Source organism: Phacochoerus africanus, chromosome 15 (assembly GCF_016906955.1).
Source record: "Phacochoerus africanus isolate WHEZ1 chromosome 15, ROS_Pafr_v1, whole genome shotgun sequence".
NCBI classification, from domain to species: domain Eukaryota; kingdom Metazoa; phylum Chordata; class Mammalia; order Artiodactyla; family Suidae; genus Phacochoerus; species Phacochoerus africanus.
The window spans coordinates 106,358,284-106,376,894 of NC_062558.1; the positions used below are offsets into that span (position 1 = coordinate 106,358,284).

Sequence of the window (18,611 nt, forward strand, 5' to 3'; positions counted from 1 at the left end):
CTAGGCCTATCTTATTAATCTGATTGATGGTTCAGATAAAATCTAAATCAGACATTCTTTTGGTCTCATCCAAGGGATTCTGACATTTTTCTCAAGGTGAAAGGCCTTTAGATAGCATTTTAAGAAGAAAAAAAAAATGCAATTTCTTAGCAGAGCTTTACCTTTCCAAAATGGATAGGCTGATTTACTTCATCATTTGAGATTGCTGCTGGTTCTCTGAAGCACTCAGGTTTCTCCTGGAGAGTTTGCCTGAATGGCTGGATACCACACACAGATCCCTTATGATTGCTTCCTAAAAGATCCTGGATTCCTCCTGTAAGGATATTAACATTTGCCTAAGTATTGATATTGTAGTTAAGTCAACCTAGAGTTTTAGGTTTTTTGCCGAACAAATCAAAATAAGCCATTTTTTGACTGTGGTAAGCATTAGGTGATCATTTCAAAAACCATAAATGAAAGATTAGCAGCTAGGCGTCTGCAATCTTTAATTATTGGTATCTTACAGGCTCATCAGCTAGCATCCATGCAAGCTCAGGCTTATAATGGTGGCAGTGCCAACCCCCCACCTGCTAATAACGAAGAAGAGGAAGATGAAGAGGATGAATATGATTATGACTATGAATCCCTCTCTGATGGTAAGAGAACCAACCGTAAGCTGTGCACAAGGAAGTGCCTGAATAATTTTCTGTTGGTTTTTCTTTTTTGTGTGTGTCTTTTTTTTTCCAGAAATAAGTCTGGCACTCCATAGACTAACAATACAGATTGGTGGTGTAATATTATCCAAGAGTTTCTGGAATCCTGCCTCTTAGCAAAGAGGACCAAGCAAGGAAAGGGATTCTGTCAGCCACTACAGCCACCACTCAAGGAAAAAAGAGGAGGGTTTGGGAAGCAGCACAAAGGTTGTTCCTAAATTGGTTTCTAGAGAAGGAAGTTAGAATCACAGCAAAGAGACTATATTCTCACTCCTTTCAGTATCTGGAGTGGCTGATGCTCTTGATGGGTAATTGTAAACTGTGGCTAAATCTTTTCTCTCTCCTGCACCACCTGCAGGGGGCAGCATCACATTCCCATGGTCTCTGCTCCTTCCTTTCACGGCTTGCACTCCAGCTTTTTAAGAGCATGGAAAAGAAAGAAACATCATTTCCCTTCTGCCCACCCCACTTCCCCTGATTTTCACATTACTAAGCCAACCAGACATTTCCGCCCCACCAAAAAAATAAAACATCCCGAATGGTGGCTAATGGTGTAATACAAAAAAGTCACATCAATGATGTTACCTCCATATTACAGGTAAATGATGAGAGAAATAGGTTTCAGGTGTGTTTCATTTGCACTAAATTAGTGTCCTTTCCTAGAGATTGCAAAATGTTTTCTCAGGTACCACTGCTGATGGTAAACTGTTTACTTTTGGCAACTTCTGAAAGACAAAATGTAGTAAGGAAAAAATGCCAAAGTTCTTATTTATTTAAATGTTATAATGTCCAATGTATTACTGCTCTTTGGGACATTGTTTTGTTCATATGCAGATATGCCTAGATAAGGGACCATTTTGCCACTTGTCTTCTCACACAGCACGATTGTCTCCTAGCTGTGTGTGGTTCTGGAAGCTTCTGTCATGGCCAGTAGTTACAGTCCAGTCTCTTCCTGCCGCCAAATACAATACTCGTCTCTGTCCATTTAATATTTGTCCTTAGTACGAGTTGATTGCTTCATACCATCAACTAAAAGCCTGACCTGAAATCCCATCAAATAGCACAAGGGGCATATTTTCCAATGGAGAGGTGGAAAGAGGGAGAAGATGGAAAGGAGTTAAGATAACTTCTTATATCCTATTCCTCAAAAGTTGTGGGAACATGAATGTTTTTGTGTTCAACTTATTCTACCCTGTGGATCTCTACCACAGTCACGGTGATGTTGTTTCATAGAAGAACATGTGTATTCGATAAGAAGTGAAAACCACATTTAAGGAATCAACCAAATCCAAATGTCATTTGCCTGTATAAGAAAAGTTTGTGCTCTGGAAGATAAAATCGCTCTCTCCCGTAAATTACTTCTGTATTTGTCTGTGCTTTTGAAAACAGGAAAGGATAAGCCTTTTTTTAATTATTAGTAGTATTGCTAGTATTATTATAGGAAGTTGTGATATGTAGATAATAAAATGAACAGGTAGGGGAAAGAGCTTTATGATTTATTTTTAGTTAGGAGGGTAAAATTTCTCTGATAGTTGGATGCTTTTTTAAAACCCCTGTGTCCGGGAGTGGAGGAAACTTGGAAAGCACCCAGCAGGTTCTGTTCCAATAGACCATGAGACCTTGGGTCAGTGTCTTTTCACTACTCTAGACTTTGGGTCCCTCAGATGTATAATGGCAAGTTTCCATTACTTGTTGGCAATTGTTCTCCCTTCTTCCAGCACTAACATCTATGCTCTAAGACAGTTAAATCCAGTACTATTGCATGATAATTTGCCACTTTATGGAAAGATTCCTCTGACTGGCTGATTCCCAAACTGCTCATGTAGTTATGCCATGACTTGTTTAAGCTCATCCTACTCAGGCTTCCTTATGCTACTGTTAAATGCCCCGTCAGTCTTGTCCTTTTGGTCATGACTTGTTGGTGTCTAGCTCATCCCTGCCTCCCTCACCCATCTTAACTTCCTCGGGCTGAGAGGAGAAGAAAATAAAAACCTGCTTGCTGGGAGTTCCCTCAGTGGCTCAATATCCATAAGGTTGCGGGTTCAATCCCTGGCCTTGCTCAATGGGTTAAGGATCCGGCATTGCCGTGAGCGTGGTGTAGGTCACAGATGCGACTTAGAGCTGGCGTTGTTGTGGCTGTGGCGTAGGCTGGCAGATATAGCTCCAATTCGACCCCTAGTCTGGGAACTTCAATTTGCCATGGTGTGGCCCTAAAAATAAATAAATAAATAAATAAAATAAAAATCCTGCTTGCTATGTTAGGACCATTCCTGGCTTCTTAAGTTTTCTCACATTGTTATAATGATGGATCCCTTTGAGGATGATATGGAAGCTGTGACCAGTCCCCTATAAAATAAACATGCTCTCAAATTTCTACCTAAAATTGCAGGAGTTTTCACAGGCCCTCTGAGCCTTTCACAGGCATCTTAGGCTAAGAACCCATCTTTAAAGTCTGGATGGCCCAGTTCATCTCTGTGACAACTCTGGTCCTCAGTTTTCACATATATAAAATAAGCAAGTTCATCTAAAACCTCTTTTGGCTATAAAAATGTGATAATTCCTAGCCACAAATTTACTTCCAGAAAATATAAAGAAAGTTGCAAATGAGGCTTATACACTTCGGGAACTGCTTCAGCCTTTTGGCCAGTAAGTTCTTAATGAATATTTATTTAATTAAATTTTATTAAATAAATATTGATTAATTTTTTCCAACCTTGCTGTTTATCTTGACTAGCTTTGAACATGCACTAAAGTACGGGTTTAAATTTGCAATTTCATCTAGACATTCCATGACAATGGTTGCATGATTCTAACAAATTAATCCATTTCTATTCCTCTGACATAAAGTAATTTGGGGGAGTATTAGCACAATCAGTAACTGAAAATATGTACTGTGAATGTGGCGGCATGATTAATGTTAAGAGTGTTTGTACGTCTTTTATTGCTAGCCCTTGCATCCCTTAATAGTCAAAATGTAAAATCAATGGATTTCTTGTTTCATTATCTTGTAATCTAAGCAGTTGTTGTTTAGGCTTTGCTTCATTCCTTAGTTTTTATTATCTGGCTTTTTGTCTTAATTTTTCTTACTTTTATCCCCTTTCTGATTCTGTTTTTCTGTAGCTGATGTCCTTACTGCTTCTCCTGCTCCTAACAGTCAGGAAGGTAAAGCCATTTGAACCGGGCATATTAACTGCATGAATGTTGGCATTCTGTTTCCAGTTTCTTAGCCCTGATTAGCATGAAGTTGTGGCACTTGTAAGAATAAAAACATTGATCTCATTTACCTCTCGGTAGTCTGCGTGGCCCTGATTTGGTATAAGGATATTTTGATCTAAGCATTTGTGGTCTGATAAGATAGTAAATAATGGGTGAGAAATGAGCTTTCTCGTTTTTCATTTTAAAAGAACATAATCACAATATAACTCTAACACCTTTAAAATCATTGTGAATAGAAATACCAAAGAAGTATAAGATTATATGTCATACTTTGGAAATTTTCAGATATATTTTAATTCCTGTCCTTGAGATTTCCACTTAAGTTAATAGACAATAATGAAAACTTTCCTTTCCAAGTAAGTGTAATTGTGAAAACTGCACTGCAATATCTTTTTTTCTTCTAGTTTTGGCATTTCTAGAGGTAAGAGGAGCTAATAGCTTCATTCTAAAATGAGAGTGGGGGGAGTTCCCGTCGTGGTGCAGTGGTTAACGAATCCGACTAGGAACCATGAAGTTGCGGGTTCAATCCCTGCCCTTGCTCAGTGGGTTAACGATCCGGCGTTGCCGTGAGCTGTGGTGTAGGTTGCAGACTCGGTTTGGATCCCGCGTTGCTGTGGCTCTGGCGTAGGCCGGTGGCTACAGCTCTGATTAGACCCCTAGCCTGGGAACCTCCCATATGCCAGCAGGAGCGGCCCAAGAAATGGCAAAAAGACAAATAAATAAATAAATAAATAAAAATAAAATGAGAGTGGGGAAAAATAAAATAAAAAATAAATAAAACAAAATGAGAATGGGAGTTCCCATTATGGCTCAGTGGAAACGAATCCAACTAGTAACCGTGAGGTTGCGGGTTCTATCCCTGGCCTCGCTCAGTGAGTAAAGGATCTGGCGTTTCCATCAACTGTGGTGTAGGTCACAAATGCAGCTCGGATCTGCCTAGCTGTGGCTGTGGTGTAGGCTGGCAGCTATAGCTCTGATTCGACCCCTAGTCTGGGAACTTTGCTAAAAGAACTTTGCTGGCCCTAAAAATCAAAAAAATAAAATAAAATGAGAGTGTTTAAATCATGTAGGCACCATCTAGAAGTGCTTCAGCCACTAACTTCTTCCTAAACTTGTGTGCTGAGAACTTCTTGACAGGCTATCTTTGATAATGTTTGCACAGTTCCAATCATCTCTATGCAAATGTACCTTCTCATTTAGATTGTGTCTATACAGTATCAGCACTACTAGTAAATTAGTCTATTCAATCAAAAGTAAACACATTACTTATCAAATTTTAAAAATTATACTTCAAACTCATAATTTTGGTAACACGTAGCCAGAGCCTCAGTCTTACAGGCAAGTGTAAGTACCTGGATATCCTTGCAGTGATGTAGACATAGCCCTTAAGTGAGACATTCTGTTCTCCTTTGCTGAAGCCTGTCAACTCATTTTCAGACAACATTCTAGAAGACAGACCTGAAAATAAATCATGTAATGACAAGCTTCAGTTTGAGTATAATGAAGAAATCCCCAAGAGGATAAAGAAAGCAGATAATTCTGCTTGCAACAAAGGAAAGGTACGTGAATGGTTTCTGTTAAATTACACTCAAACTGTGGTACTCTTGTCAGTTTCAGATGGGATTTCACTCCCTCCTTATCCCTTCCCTTCACCTTTCCCCTCACTTTCCCTTAGATGCCAAAACCCACATGGTGATGATATGGGACCCCCATCTGCCATTTGTAGAAGGTTAGTCCTTGATTCATCCAGCCAATACCTGCTGAAGTCGTACTGAATGGCAGGCACTGAGATGGCACAGGAGGTGATTTAGTGATTTGGATGAGCATGTAAACAGTGCTTGAAATTAACTACAAAGAGCCCCAATCACAGTGTCATCAGAGCCTCGGGGAAGATGATATTAAGAAGACAAGAACAGGGCATTCAGACCAGCAGGATAGCCTCTTTGGTACCCTCAAGGAGTGGCTACAAATTTTTAAGGTGTTTGGGATGACACGATAAATGGGGCTGACAGGGAAGTGTTGACAGAGAAAAGACACAACGAATAGAAAGATAAATGAGATACCCAGACCTTACCCTCAAGTACCTCAAAGTGTGTAGACTCAGCAGATCTGTAGACATAGTTGCTGTGCATTGTTGGAGAACAAAATAAAATATACCAAAAGTTTGAGCCACAAAAGATACTCTACCATCTATTTAGTCAACAAATATGCATTGAGTGTACCACATTTAAGACTATGCCCTGAAGGAAGATGAAGGATGAGTTAGACTCAGTCCTGGCTCTCAGAAAGCTTTTCTCTCTGGAGGGTGTTAGGACATTTCTGTGTATAAAGAACAAGGTGAAACATACTGATAACAGGAGAGAGGAACAGATAAAGAGCTTTACGGATTCAGGGATGACTGAGTGCCATATACCTTTGTCAACTGGTACCATTTTTCTCATGATAGGTTTATGACATGGAACTGGGAGAAGAATTTTATCTTCCTCAGAATAAAAAAGAAAGCAGACAGATCGCACCAGAGCTTTCTGACCTTGTCATCTATTGCCAAGCAGTAAAATTTCCAGGTAAGAATAGGCAGTATCATTTATAACATTCAAAGATAGGCAAAGGTAAAAATATATCATTTATTTAATTGGGCATTGTGAATGCTCTCAAAATAACTAAATTGTGTTGCTGAAGTCATTGTTACAGTACCTTCTAAATATTATTATTATTATTATTATTACTATTTGCTTTAACAAAGCTCATGAGGAAAATACCATAAATGTTCATTTTTCAGCTTATGTCTTTTCATAATATTTAGTGGTAATATTCATAACACCTAATGTCTAAAATTTATTAAGCACTTCAGTACCAATATTTGTGCTCAGTATTTTATATACATCATCTTAGTTGACTTGATAATGATTCTCTGAAGTAAATGGATGGATCCTTATTTTAAAATAAACAGTCTGTGAGAGATATAATAATTGGGCCAAGGTTTCAGAGCATATCAGTTAAGACTCTTATGTGAAAGTGGCAGAAATTGACTAAGCAAAAAGGAAATTTATTGACTGCGTCAAAAAATGAAGGGAAATGTGCATCACAAGTTTCAGGTACAGCTTGATCCAGGATTTTCTCTCTCCCCATTTTTCACTCTGCCTCCACTGTATTGGCCCTTTTCCCTTTGTGGTTACAAGGCTAGCACAGAATATTTCTAGATTCAGCCTCAGTATGCATCTCTTGCAGAAATTTCAGCAGCAGTTTCTTGTTTTTCACTGGGTCCATTGCCTGTGCTCAAACCAATCACTTGTGTGCACTGATCTGACAGTCTGGCATGGCCCATCCCTGAGCTGGGTTGTGATTCTCCACCCAAACTGCCAAGATCAAGGACAAGGTTTGAGTGGAGGGCTTTCCCCAGTTGGCCATTTCTAGAAGTACAAGTGAACTTATGCTATAAATCACTTCCCCTTCAAAAAATTTTCATTTCAGGAGTTCCCATTGTGGCTCAGCGGGTTAAGAACCCAACATAGTGTCCATGAGGATACAGGTACAATATCTGGCCTCACTCAGTGGGTTAAGGATCCAATGTTGTCCCAAGCTATGGTGTAGGTCTCAGATACGGCTTGGATCCAGCATTGCCATGACTGTGGTATAGGCCAGCAGCTGTAGCTCTGATTCAACCCCTAGCCCGGGAACATCCACATGCTGCAGGTAAAGTCCTAAAAAGAAAAAAGAAAAATGTGCATTCCAGTTAGTAAATGGTAGAACTATGATTCTGAAGTTTATCTGTCTCCAAAGTCCTGCTGTTAACCATAGCACTACACTGCCTCTCTTGTTAGGGTGTGCTGTCAGTGAGCTCATCCTAATGAGGCAGCAGGAGGTGGAGGGCAAACAGAAGTCAGAAAAATTCATCTCTCCTTATTAAGAAGAAGGATTCCCTTACTTACACAAGATTTCTGAGGACAGAAAGGAGATGGAATTGGGGGCATCCATCTAAATGTTAATGAGCAGCGTATATGAATTTGGCCTGGAGAGGGAAGTTAAAATACCAACCCTGATTTTTTTCATGATGTTCTGAACGTAGATCCTGACTTGCAGAGGCTTATCTTCTCACTCTGCCCTGCAAAGAGGACAGAGATATTGGGCTATTAAAAAATTAGGTCATGGCAGCCTTTTTACCCACACCAGAGGGGAAAAAAATCAAATTCCTCAATTTTAAGTTTTCTTCCATAAACTGGTTTTAAACTTTTGATAGCTGCTACTGCTTATCTGCTAGCAAATTCTGTTGAGGAGGATGTGAATGAATAAGTACAGTACAAAGATTTCAAAGAAATGCAAGAACCTAGCATGTAGGTTTAGCTTCACAGATCCTGACTTTGTCTCATAAGTACAATATGACCATACCTGCAGCTTTGAAATTGTTCTTATCATGGGATAAAATCATCTCCCTGTCAAAGACCCTCGTGACTTGCATGTCCTTTATCACAGAAACAAATGTGAACACTACTTCCACTCACAAATCACACTCACTGCATCTCTTTCTTTGTAAATTCAGCTGCCATTGCACACAAACTATTCCTCTAGGTTTGTCTTTTCTTCTCAAACACTGAGTAAACAAAGAATATAAATTTCCAGAGATATTTGAAGTCATCCTGAGAAATAGTGTCTGTTCAGATAGAGGACTATGGAAGGGTCAAAAGGTCATTTGGTCCAGCTTCGGACTTGAAGCATAGGCAAAGCATGTGGTTGTTTGACTTATTTTTAAAGTTCCAACTATGCTTTTTTTTTTTCTTTTTTGTCTTTTTAGGGCCTCACCCACAGCATGTGGAGGTTCCCAGGGTAGGGGTCAAATCAGAGCCAGCCTATACCACAGCCACAGCAATGCAGGATCTGAGCTGCGTCTGCGACCTACACCATAGCTCACAGCAATGCCAGATCCTTAACCCACTGAGTGAGGCCAGGGATTAAACCTGCATCTTCATGGACACTAGTCAGATTTGTTTCTGCTGAGCCGCAATAGGAACTCCCAAGTATACTCTTTTTTAAAAATGTTTATATAACACACATTCTTTATAGGTATATTATATTTTAATTTTTTTTTTTAGTAATTGAAGTTTTTTACATTTTTCTTTTCCCAAATTTATTTCCTTTTCTCAAAATGACTAAATCGTGTTGCCAGAATCATTGTCCTAACACCTTCTAAATATTTATTGTCATTATGATTTGTTTTGATGCTCAGGAGGAGAATACCATAAAGTGTTCATTTTGCTACACTATTGATTTTCGTTTTAACACATTATCAATTTCAACGCATTTCACCTTTCACCATCCCAAGTCCTTTCCAAGGAGCCACACTGCAAAAATAAATCTCCAGAGCAGTGAGGCACCATGAAGATCATGGGTATAACCTTCCCCAGAAGTCAAGTCACTTCTCCAAGATCACAGGGCTGCTTCAGTGGCAGGGCTCGACTCCTCAATGACCCTGACCAGGCCAGCTCTATAACTTCTCTACTCTTCAGGCTCCTTATCGGTGAAAGAGGCATAATAGTCCTACCTTGCAGGGTTGTTGTAAAAATTAGCAATGAAGTATACCATGTGATTAGCACACTGTCTAAAAAACAGTTGGCTCTTTGGAATGACTGTTGTCATTGATAAACGGGCCAACATGACAGATGAAAGCTCTCTGTTGTTCCTTCACTTGTTGCTCTGAGCCTCTCCAGATTCCTTCCCATTTCTTGATTGCCAGCCCTTGTTTACTTGCTTACTTTCCCCACCCTAGAGAACACCCAGGCTCCTCACAGGAGGGCCCTCCTACCCCTGAGGGATGGCAACCTGTGCCAAGGTGCGTGCAAAAACCCCCAAGTAAACACAGCCCCTCACTCCAGCCCCTCACTGGTTTAACTTGGGAGAAAATCCACTATTAAGTCACTCTGTAGAGGGCAAAATGCACATAAGCTAAAGCATGAGAACTTGCCAGTCCAATTTTGTGCATCTTTGCAATTACACATTCTTCAGAGAAAAATACAGAAGCCCCACAACTGCTGCAAACAGCATTTTCTCTGAACACAACATTCTATTAAGGGGGTAGATATACATTTTCTCATTTAGTCCTAACCACAACACTTTTGGAGATAAGGAAGAGTTGGTGAGAGAGATTAAGTAACTTATATGAGGTTACACCACAGGGAACAGGGTTTAAACTTAAGTCTACACTCTTATTAAACACTGCTTTGTCCTGACTTTTCTGATGATATTCTTGGAAGGTTTATTTTCCTCTCAGAGTGGACCTCCTGAATGATGCTTCAGCTAAAGGAATTACTTTCTAATGATACAGTTGTAGACAGTGGGAACAATTTGGAGGCAACTCTGACTTCACTGGTGCCTCTACGTCACACTTCCTGTACTGGAGCCCCATCTGCATGGTGTGCGTTCATTTCCTCATTCAGCAAATATCTGTGAAATTCCTGCTGTGTACAGGGCACTGTGCCAGGGAGTGGTTGGACCAAGAGTGAGAAAGAAAAGCCTGGAAACATGATTATCATCATAATATGGTTCCCATTTAATCCTGGGATTAACCCTGTGAGCAAGTTCCTATCATTGCACCCATTTTGTAGATAAAGAAACTGAGGATGAAGAAAGTAGATGTTAAATCAAAGCTCACACAAGCAGGAATTGATCCTAGATAATAAGGATACTACAGCTCAGGCTCTTGGCTATTCTTTCATCTCTCCAAATTGTGTGATAATGTTCTGGAGCACATTCTTTTCATGCACTTTTTCAAAATCTTCCTGGTGCACAATCAGGTGGGTGAGAGTGTGATTTTGTGGTCATTCTATAATCATCACACAGGTCTGGTCACATTTGCCTACAAAGATAAAAACTTTGTTGTCATCCCCTACAATGCTATTATTAACGGTGCGAAAAGTATTAGTAGATCTTCAAGGGAGTTTGTGGGAATAGTAGGACTTGAAAATAAACATTAACAGGGATGGAAAATGTTGAGTTCCCTTGCTTGCAGTTTTTGGCTTATTTATTTTCATTTTATGGGAACAGGCCTGTCAACTCTAAATGCATCTGGCTCTAGCAGAGGAAAAGAAAGGAAAAGCAGGAAGTCCATTTTTGGCAACAATCCGGGCAGAATGAGCCCCGGGGAGACAGCATCATTTAACAAAACATCTGGAAAAAGTAAAGTCACCTTCTGACCATAGCTTTGCTTGATTCTGCATGCTGGAGAATTCTGGTATTTCACTGTCTAAGCACTTCCCTGGAACTTTTTAAATCTTTTTTATTTTCATGAATGTATCATAGTATCTAAATGTGGTATAAATATTTTTTAAATTAGGAAATTACCCTCCTAACTTCCAAAAAAATAGCATTTCACTGAAGATGTTCTAATAGTGTTTGCCTCAAAAGTAAAAATTGGAGCCACCTTGGAACCTTCTCGTGGTTCTTGGAACTTCACTCTTCACCATTTTAACTCCAGAAGATATATCCATTTTATTTCTAATTACTTTTTATTGTCAAAGTAATAAATTCTCATTGCTAAAAAACTCAAAACAATACAGAGTATTATTTAAGTTTCTTTCCACTCACATCGTCCCAGTTCTACTCCCCAGAGGTAACTGCTGTTAAGTTTATTGTGTTTAGTTGAAGAAAAATAAGATCCTTTTTAAGAAAACCCAAATGGGATATAACCAAACATAACTTTTGTAGCTTTTATACTTGCTATAACTTTTCACATAGCTTTCTGCACATAGATCTACCTTATCCTTCTTAACACCGCTGTAGTATTCCATTGTGTAGATATGCTATCGTTTATTTAACCTCTTCCTCACTGGTAAAATTTTTGGGTTGCTTCATAGGTTTTTTGGTTGCTGCTTTTTTTTTGCTATAAAAAATATTTCTAGAGTGAATTACCCTTGTACATATATTATTGTGTATTTGTGTAAATATATACACAGGATAGATGGGGTAGGGAGGCAAAGGACTTTCGGGCTTTTAATTTATGTTTTAATTTTTTTAATTTATTGAAATACAGTTGATTTACAGGTTAAAATTTACAATTTTATTGAAATACAGTTGATTTACAAGGTTAAATCAACTGTTCATTTCTGCTGTACAGAGAAGCAATTCAGTTATAGGTACATATGCACTCTTTTTCATATTGTTTTCCATTATGGTTTATCACCATATTGAATATTGAATAGAGTTCAGGATATTGAATAGAGTTCCCTGGGCTATACAGGAGGACCTTGTTGTTTATCCACCCTATATATAATAATTTGCATCTGCTAATAGCAAACTCCCAAATTAGGCTTTTAATTTAAATTGATGTTGTTACACTCATTTTAAAACCCAGTATCTGGGGAGTTACTCTTGTGGCTTAGCAGTAACAAACCTGACTAGTAGCCAAGAGGACATGGGTTCAATCCCTGGCCTTGCTCAGTGGGTTAAGGATTCAGCATTGGTCACCTTGAGCTGCAGTGTTGGTCACAGACGTGACTCTGATCTGGCGTTGCTGTGACTGTGGTGTAGGCTGGTGGCTATACCTCCAATTTGACCCCAGCCTGGGAACTTCCATATGCCACAGATGCAGTCCTAAGAAGAAAAAAAAAAATAGAGTTCCCTGATGCCTCAGCGGGTTGAGGATCCAGCATTATCATTGCTGTGGCTCTGGTTATTGCCGTGGCACAGGTTCAATTCTTGCCCCAGGAACTTTCACGTGCCTCAGTTCAGCCAAAAAAAAGAAAAAAAAGAACAGCTCAATAGCTTTTTTTTTTTTTCTTTGCAAAATATCTAGTTGGCTTTACTGTTTAGTGAACAATAAACCATTTACTGATTCATGAATGGTTAGCACCCCATCTAGCAAGTAGAAAGGCTGTCATTTTTGTCTCCAAGTGGTGGACTAACTCACAGGAAACACATTCTGATGTGTGATGTGTGCTATAATGGCTTACTGAGATGTTCAGATTTATCTTTCTAGAATATTCAGTTTTCTACACTAATCTGAGGCTAATCTTTGGGGGTTTAGGTTCCTGTGAAGGAATGCGGCAGGCCTGGGAGGACTCTTCTTCCTCCGTCAGCCCAACCACGTCCCTCAGCGCCATCATCAGAACTCCCAAATGCTATCATATCTCCTCGCTCAACGAAAACGCTGCCAAACGTCTGTGTCGCAGGTATTCTCAGAAGCTGATCCAGCACACTGCCTGCCAGCTGCTGAGGACCTACCCGGCTGCCACCCGCATCGACTCATCCAACCCCAACCCCCTCATGTTCTGGCTTCATGGGATACAGCTTGTGGCACTCAACTACCAGACCGATGGTAATGGGCCTGCTTCACCCGAAAGGGTGCCTCCTCACCTCTCTCCTTTGCATCTTACATCTCAAATGTAGTTCAACAGAAAACATTTTTTAAAGAGGGCAAGATTCCCAACTGTGACCTATGGGACTGTGAAAATACAGAAGTGAATTAGACATTGAATTGTGCCCTTGACTTTTTTAGAGTTAAGGCAACAGAAAAGAAATATCAAGGAGCCCCCTACCAGGTTCCTGTTCCTGCCCCCTTTTAAAGCACTTCTTAAAACATAAAATTGCTTGTTAGGGATGTGTCTAGTTTGTTTTTAAAGATATTTGGGGGCAGAGATTACCTAATGCCCCTCAGTAACTGTTTTGCTGATTCTTGTTCTTGCAGTTAAAAAGTGGGGTCTCAGGTGTTCCTGTCGTGGCTCAGTGGTAAAGAAACCCATCTAGGATCCGTGAGCATGTGGGTTCAATCCCTGGCCTTGCTCACTGGGTTAAGGATCCTTTGTTGCTATGGCTGTGGCATAGGCCAGCAACTGTAGCTCCTCTTCGACCCCCAGCCTGGGAACTTCCATATGCTGAAGGTGCAGCCCTAAAAAAAGGAAAAAAACAAAACAAAACAAAACAAAAAAACCGAGGTCTCTCCAGACACTTTGCAAGTTAATATAGGGATTGATATGAAGAATAATGGTCAGTGCTCTAAGAGTAGATGACACAAAAGGAAGCAAGTCTGTGAATAACATGAACAGACAAAGTAAGATCATGCTTCTCTACTGTACATGAGACTCTCTTACCAGGGATAACTGATGAGACCAGAAACTCCAGAGTAAAAGCTACCCTTTATTGCATACTCAGTGTGGTGCACCAGGCACTGTGCTCAGTTTTTTACCTCTATCATCTCATTTGTCCTTTGAAATAACCCTAAGAAGCTGGTACCTTTATGATCCCGATTTCCCAGATGAGCAAACCAAGACACAGCCACTAATTTGCTCAAGATCACAGAATATCTAATAATGATAAATTCAAGGACTCTGGGTGTTTAAAGGATAAAAGCATTTTAGCTCCATTTAGCTGTGAGGGAAGGTGGGAAGTTACAGAAGGTCAAACCACAGCTTTAGCTCTGGGACCAGCTAGCCACCTGGCACCACCAGAGCCTATTTGTGGATAATTCTACAGACGTATGATTAGAGACATACGTCATAGACATAGAGTCAGTCATATTTTTTGCCCTTCTTATATTTGCTTTTGTCAGTTGAAATTGAATAAGATAATGCAGGTGAAGTACCATGCTTAGCATAGTGCCTGGAACACAGAAAGCATTCCACAAACATTAGCTATCATTAAGTGTTTTTGATAAGTTATGAAAACAGTATGATTTGGACTCACAAGTGGAAATAATAGTGAAATATTTTCAAAGCTGTAAAAATTTATTTTCAAATCTGTCCCCAGTGGCTTGTGGGTTTATATCTTTGGCCCTGACTGTAGCCCCGTGTCCACTGGCACCCTTGGTTGATATGATACTGAAATAGTTTAAGTGAACTGAAATAACTAGCAAAATGGTTTTCTCAAGGAAATGGAAATGCACTTGGTTTTGGATGTGTCCTTTTTCCTGAAGTTCTGAGGCTGGCGCAGACACACTGGCTCCACTGATGGCAGAGGGAGCCACAGCTGAAGGAGGCACAGGAATTGCCCCTCCTTGGGCCTCCCTGCAATCTGGAAGCCCACACTGAGGCTGCAGCTTGGCCTCCACTCACCCGTGAAGGCTCTGCCTCTTTCTCAAGTCAAGCTGGAATGCACGTTCCAGCGGCCCCACTCAGGGGAGGCAGGTAGCTCTGTTGAGTGATTCATCCTCAAGTTTCTCTACATAATCTTCCAACCCAGGAGGAAGTACTGCCATATAACTTCTCTTGATTCAATGCAGCAAGCCATGATTAAATATCTCCCACTCTGGACAAAGCAAAAGCTACATGCAGTTCCAGTGTGTTCATCTGTAACTGGGGTAGAGCCTCGTCAGTCTCTTGCACATAGTAGATGCTCGGTAAATACATGTTGCACTGAACTAACAGATTGTCTTGATAAGCCTCGCTGCAGTCTGAACCTGTGGTTCTTGAGTTTTGATCCAGATACTTCTAGGTGTTTCTATGTGAATTTCAAATCTGAATAGACAGATAAGAGTCAACATAGGAATCTCTATTTTTTTCATTTTTGAAAAGAATTCCTAGGTTAGGGAGTGCTTAATTTTCCATGAAATATCCCAACCATATAACAAAGAACCCCTTTCCATTGTCCCTCTAACCTCCATATATGTTACATGGATCATCTGCCTTACAATTTTTGAGTTTTGGGGGGCCCCGATGCCCCTAAAATGTTTCCATGGATTTAGGGCCTTCTCGTCCCAGAATTTCAAATGGCTCCATCAACTCCGAGAAGGTCTGCAGTGATCCGCAATCAGGAGTAGTCCAGGTCTACACGCAAGAAAACCAATTCTTGAGTTTGGAAACTGACTTGAGCCTGGTATGTAGACCCTGGATACTGCAGGCAACCACCCCTCAAAGTTCTTTCCATCTGGGGCCAAATGATTCCTGGCCTCATGTCCTAGGACCTACAAGTAGATAGAAATGCAACCCCAGTCAAAAGAGAAACTTTTATTAATATTTATTATGCCTTTCTGAAGGATCATCACACCCTTTATGATGACTTTTCCAGCCCCAAAATATAGGGATAATGATTATAAGAATGGTCCACTTAATACAGGTTTTTTTTTTTTTTTAATGAATAGAAGGCCATAAAGGTAAGGATATGCTTGATCTGTCATCCCATGCATTGACCGAAAGAGTTGATAGAGTCACACAGATCTGTGCACTTTTTTTTTTTTTGGTCTTTTTGTCTTTTTAGGGCCGCACCTGTGGCCTATGGAGGTTCCCAGGCTAGGGATCTAATTGGAGCTGTTGCCGCCAGCCTAAGCCAGAGCCACAGCAATGCCAGATCCGAGCTGCATCTGTGACCTACACCACAGCTCACAGCAATGTTGGGTCCCTAACCCAATGAGTGAGGCTAGGGATTGAACCCTCAACTGCATGGTTCCTAGTCAGATTCATTTCCACTGTGCTGCAATGGGAACTCCTGTGCACATTTTTTCATTTGGTTAAAACAAAGGTTTTAAAACTATAGCCCTAGATGAAATTCTGTGAACACTCTTAGGGGACAATAAAAAAACTAGACCTGTGTCCCACCTTTATTTCAAACTGAGCGACTCCACGTGGATCTCTTTTACATACCAAACTACTAGATGAGATTTTAGTTAAGAAAAAGGGCTTTAACACTGAGAACTATATCTAGATACTTGCAACGCAGCACAACAATGTGAGAAAAGATTTATATATACATGTATATATAAATGCTGCACAGTGGGGGAAAAAAGTGTGTTGGAGGAAGTAATAAAAAATAAATTAAAAAAAATAAAAGAAAACTGGAAAGACAGACACAGTGCTAATGAAATAAGTGCTAATGAAATAAGACTTCAAACCCAAATGAGTGCTGACACCATAATCATAATTTCATAGCTACCGTTTATCCAGCACCTTTTATGTGCCAAAAAGAATTTCACACATGACCTCATTTATCCTCTGTGAGAAGTCATTATAGGGCTTGGTAGTTAAGATTGGGAACTGTGGGTCTGGCTGTCTGGATGCAACCCTAACGTTCACCTCTTACTAGCTGCGTGCCTTGGGCTTTTTTTCACTTCTTGTGTCTCAGTTCCCTCATCTATAAAAGTGAGATTACTCAAAGAATCTACCTCATGGGTTATTGGGGGGCAGTGATATACATAAGTTCTTAGAATGGAACCTGGTACATAGCAAGAGTTGAGTGAGTAGAACTGCTGTGCTTTTGTTAGTAATACACTGTGTATTCATTTCACATTTACCAGCTCTTTGAACCATCCTAGCCCCAGTCTCTGTTTCTGTCACAGAGTCATGTGGGAAGAGAATTTTCTCCCATTGCAGTCAAGACAATTGGCCTCAAAGAATCAGTCACACTGGGGCTGGCAGAGGCTTGACAAGAAGGGTCCAGTGCACCACTTTTATGGATAAGGAGACTGAGGCCCAGGGAGCTTTCTTATTTGTCTAAGATACCTTACCCCAGGAACTGCACACAATCCCGGCCAACCACACATACAGGGAAAGCTTTACACATGAGACAAATAGAGGCCAACTTCTCATTGCTCCGTGGTGCTTACTTACCACACTTTTCCTTGATGTTGGTCCATGTAGCAAAGTTCATTCTGCACTTGGAAGGAATCTATCAGAGGGAACATTTGTCAGGTGTGTCTCGTAAACTTGTTGCTCATTTGGAATGCAACTTTTCTACAGACTTGCGCCATCAGATGAATATTGGAGTGTGTAAGAGCCCAAAAAGGGATCCGACCATTCATCAAAGAACTATGCCAAATAAAATTTGGCCACAGAAGACTGGAAGCTGTTGTGAGGGTTCCCAGAGTTTGTGATTGAGGGGATTGTGGACATAATGCAAATCACATGTGATAATTATTTTCTTTCCTATTTAACTACAATTTAAAAATAGAAGTAGAAGTACTATAATTTATGAGTTGAAATTGAGATTGCAAGGAGAAGCACCATTTCATTGGCTCTGCTCCCAGTCCTTCTTGGAGTCTTAAGATTTTGTCTTACGTTTGAAAAGCAAGAATTGGTCATACAATTTTCTTCATGGTTTGGCGTTTGGGGATAAGAAAATGCCAGTATGCCGTTCTAAAATTCAGTATAAATTTAAGTATTTCAAAGGTTATTTATCGGAAGGATGTTGTAAATTTTTATTTGCAGAGGAGTTTTTAAGAGGCAGGAGTTTTTAAGCAGGCCCTGAGTGGAGCCGGAACACCAGGCATATCCCATAGACTGAGCTCCTTGAAGACAGGGATTTTGTGTCCTATTTCCTGCTGTAGCTCTAGTGCCTAACATGACCTGGCACATAGTAATCAATCAGTCTATGGAATGAATGGGTGGTTCTTTCTTCATGCTTAAGCTTAGGGAAAATTGATATAAACTTCCTTTGAACCTTAAAGTCAATTTAAAAGATAACATTTAAGCTGCAAAGTAACAAGCAATGTTGACTCTTTTGCAGACCTCCCTTTACACTTAAATGCTGCCATGTTTGAGGCCAACGGTGGCTGTGGTTATGTTCTGAAACCCCCAGTTCTGTGGGACAAAAACTGCCCCATGTATCAGAAGTTCTCTCCCTTGGAAAGAGACCTGGACAGCATGGAGCCCGCCATCTATTCTTTAACTGTAAGTCTGACCCCTGTCATCCCAATGGGAGGGTGTTTAAGCCCTCCTGAATATGAACTGCCTTTGAATTCACAGCATGGCAAAGCTCTCGTGTCAATTTTGTTTGTGCAGATGTGGTTCC

General features: G+C 40.2%; 1 protein-coding gene across 1 annotated transcript in view; it reads left to right on the forward strand.

Annotated features, from left to right (window-relative positions):
- Window positions 1-18,611, forward strand: part of PLCE1 (phospholipase C epsilon 1) — a 349,119-nt gene that overhangs the window by 300,452 nt on the left and 30,056 nt on the right. Inside the window, 6 exon segments of the mRNA XM_047759463.1 lie at window positions 506-635; window positions 5,346-5,467; window positions 6,355-6,472; window positions 10,944-11,075; window positions 12,922-13,212; window positions 18,327-18,490. Coding sequence (XP_047615419.1) covers window positions 506-635; window positions 5,346-5,467; window positions 6,355-6,472; window positions 10,944-11,075; window positions 12,922-13,212; window positions 18,327-18,490 — 957 coding nt within the window.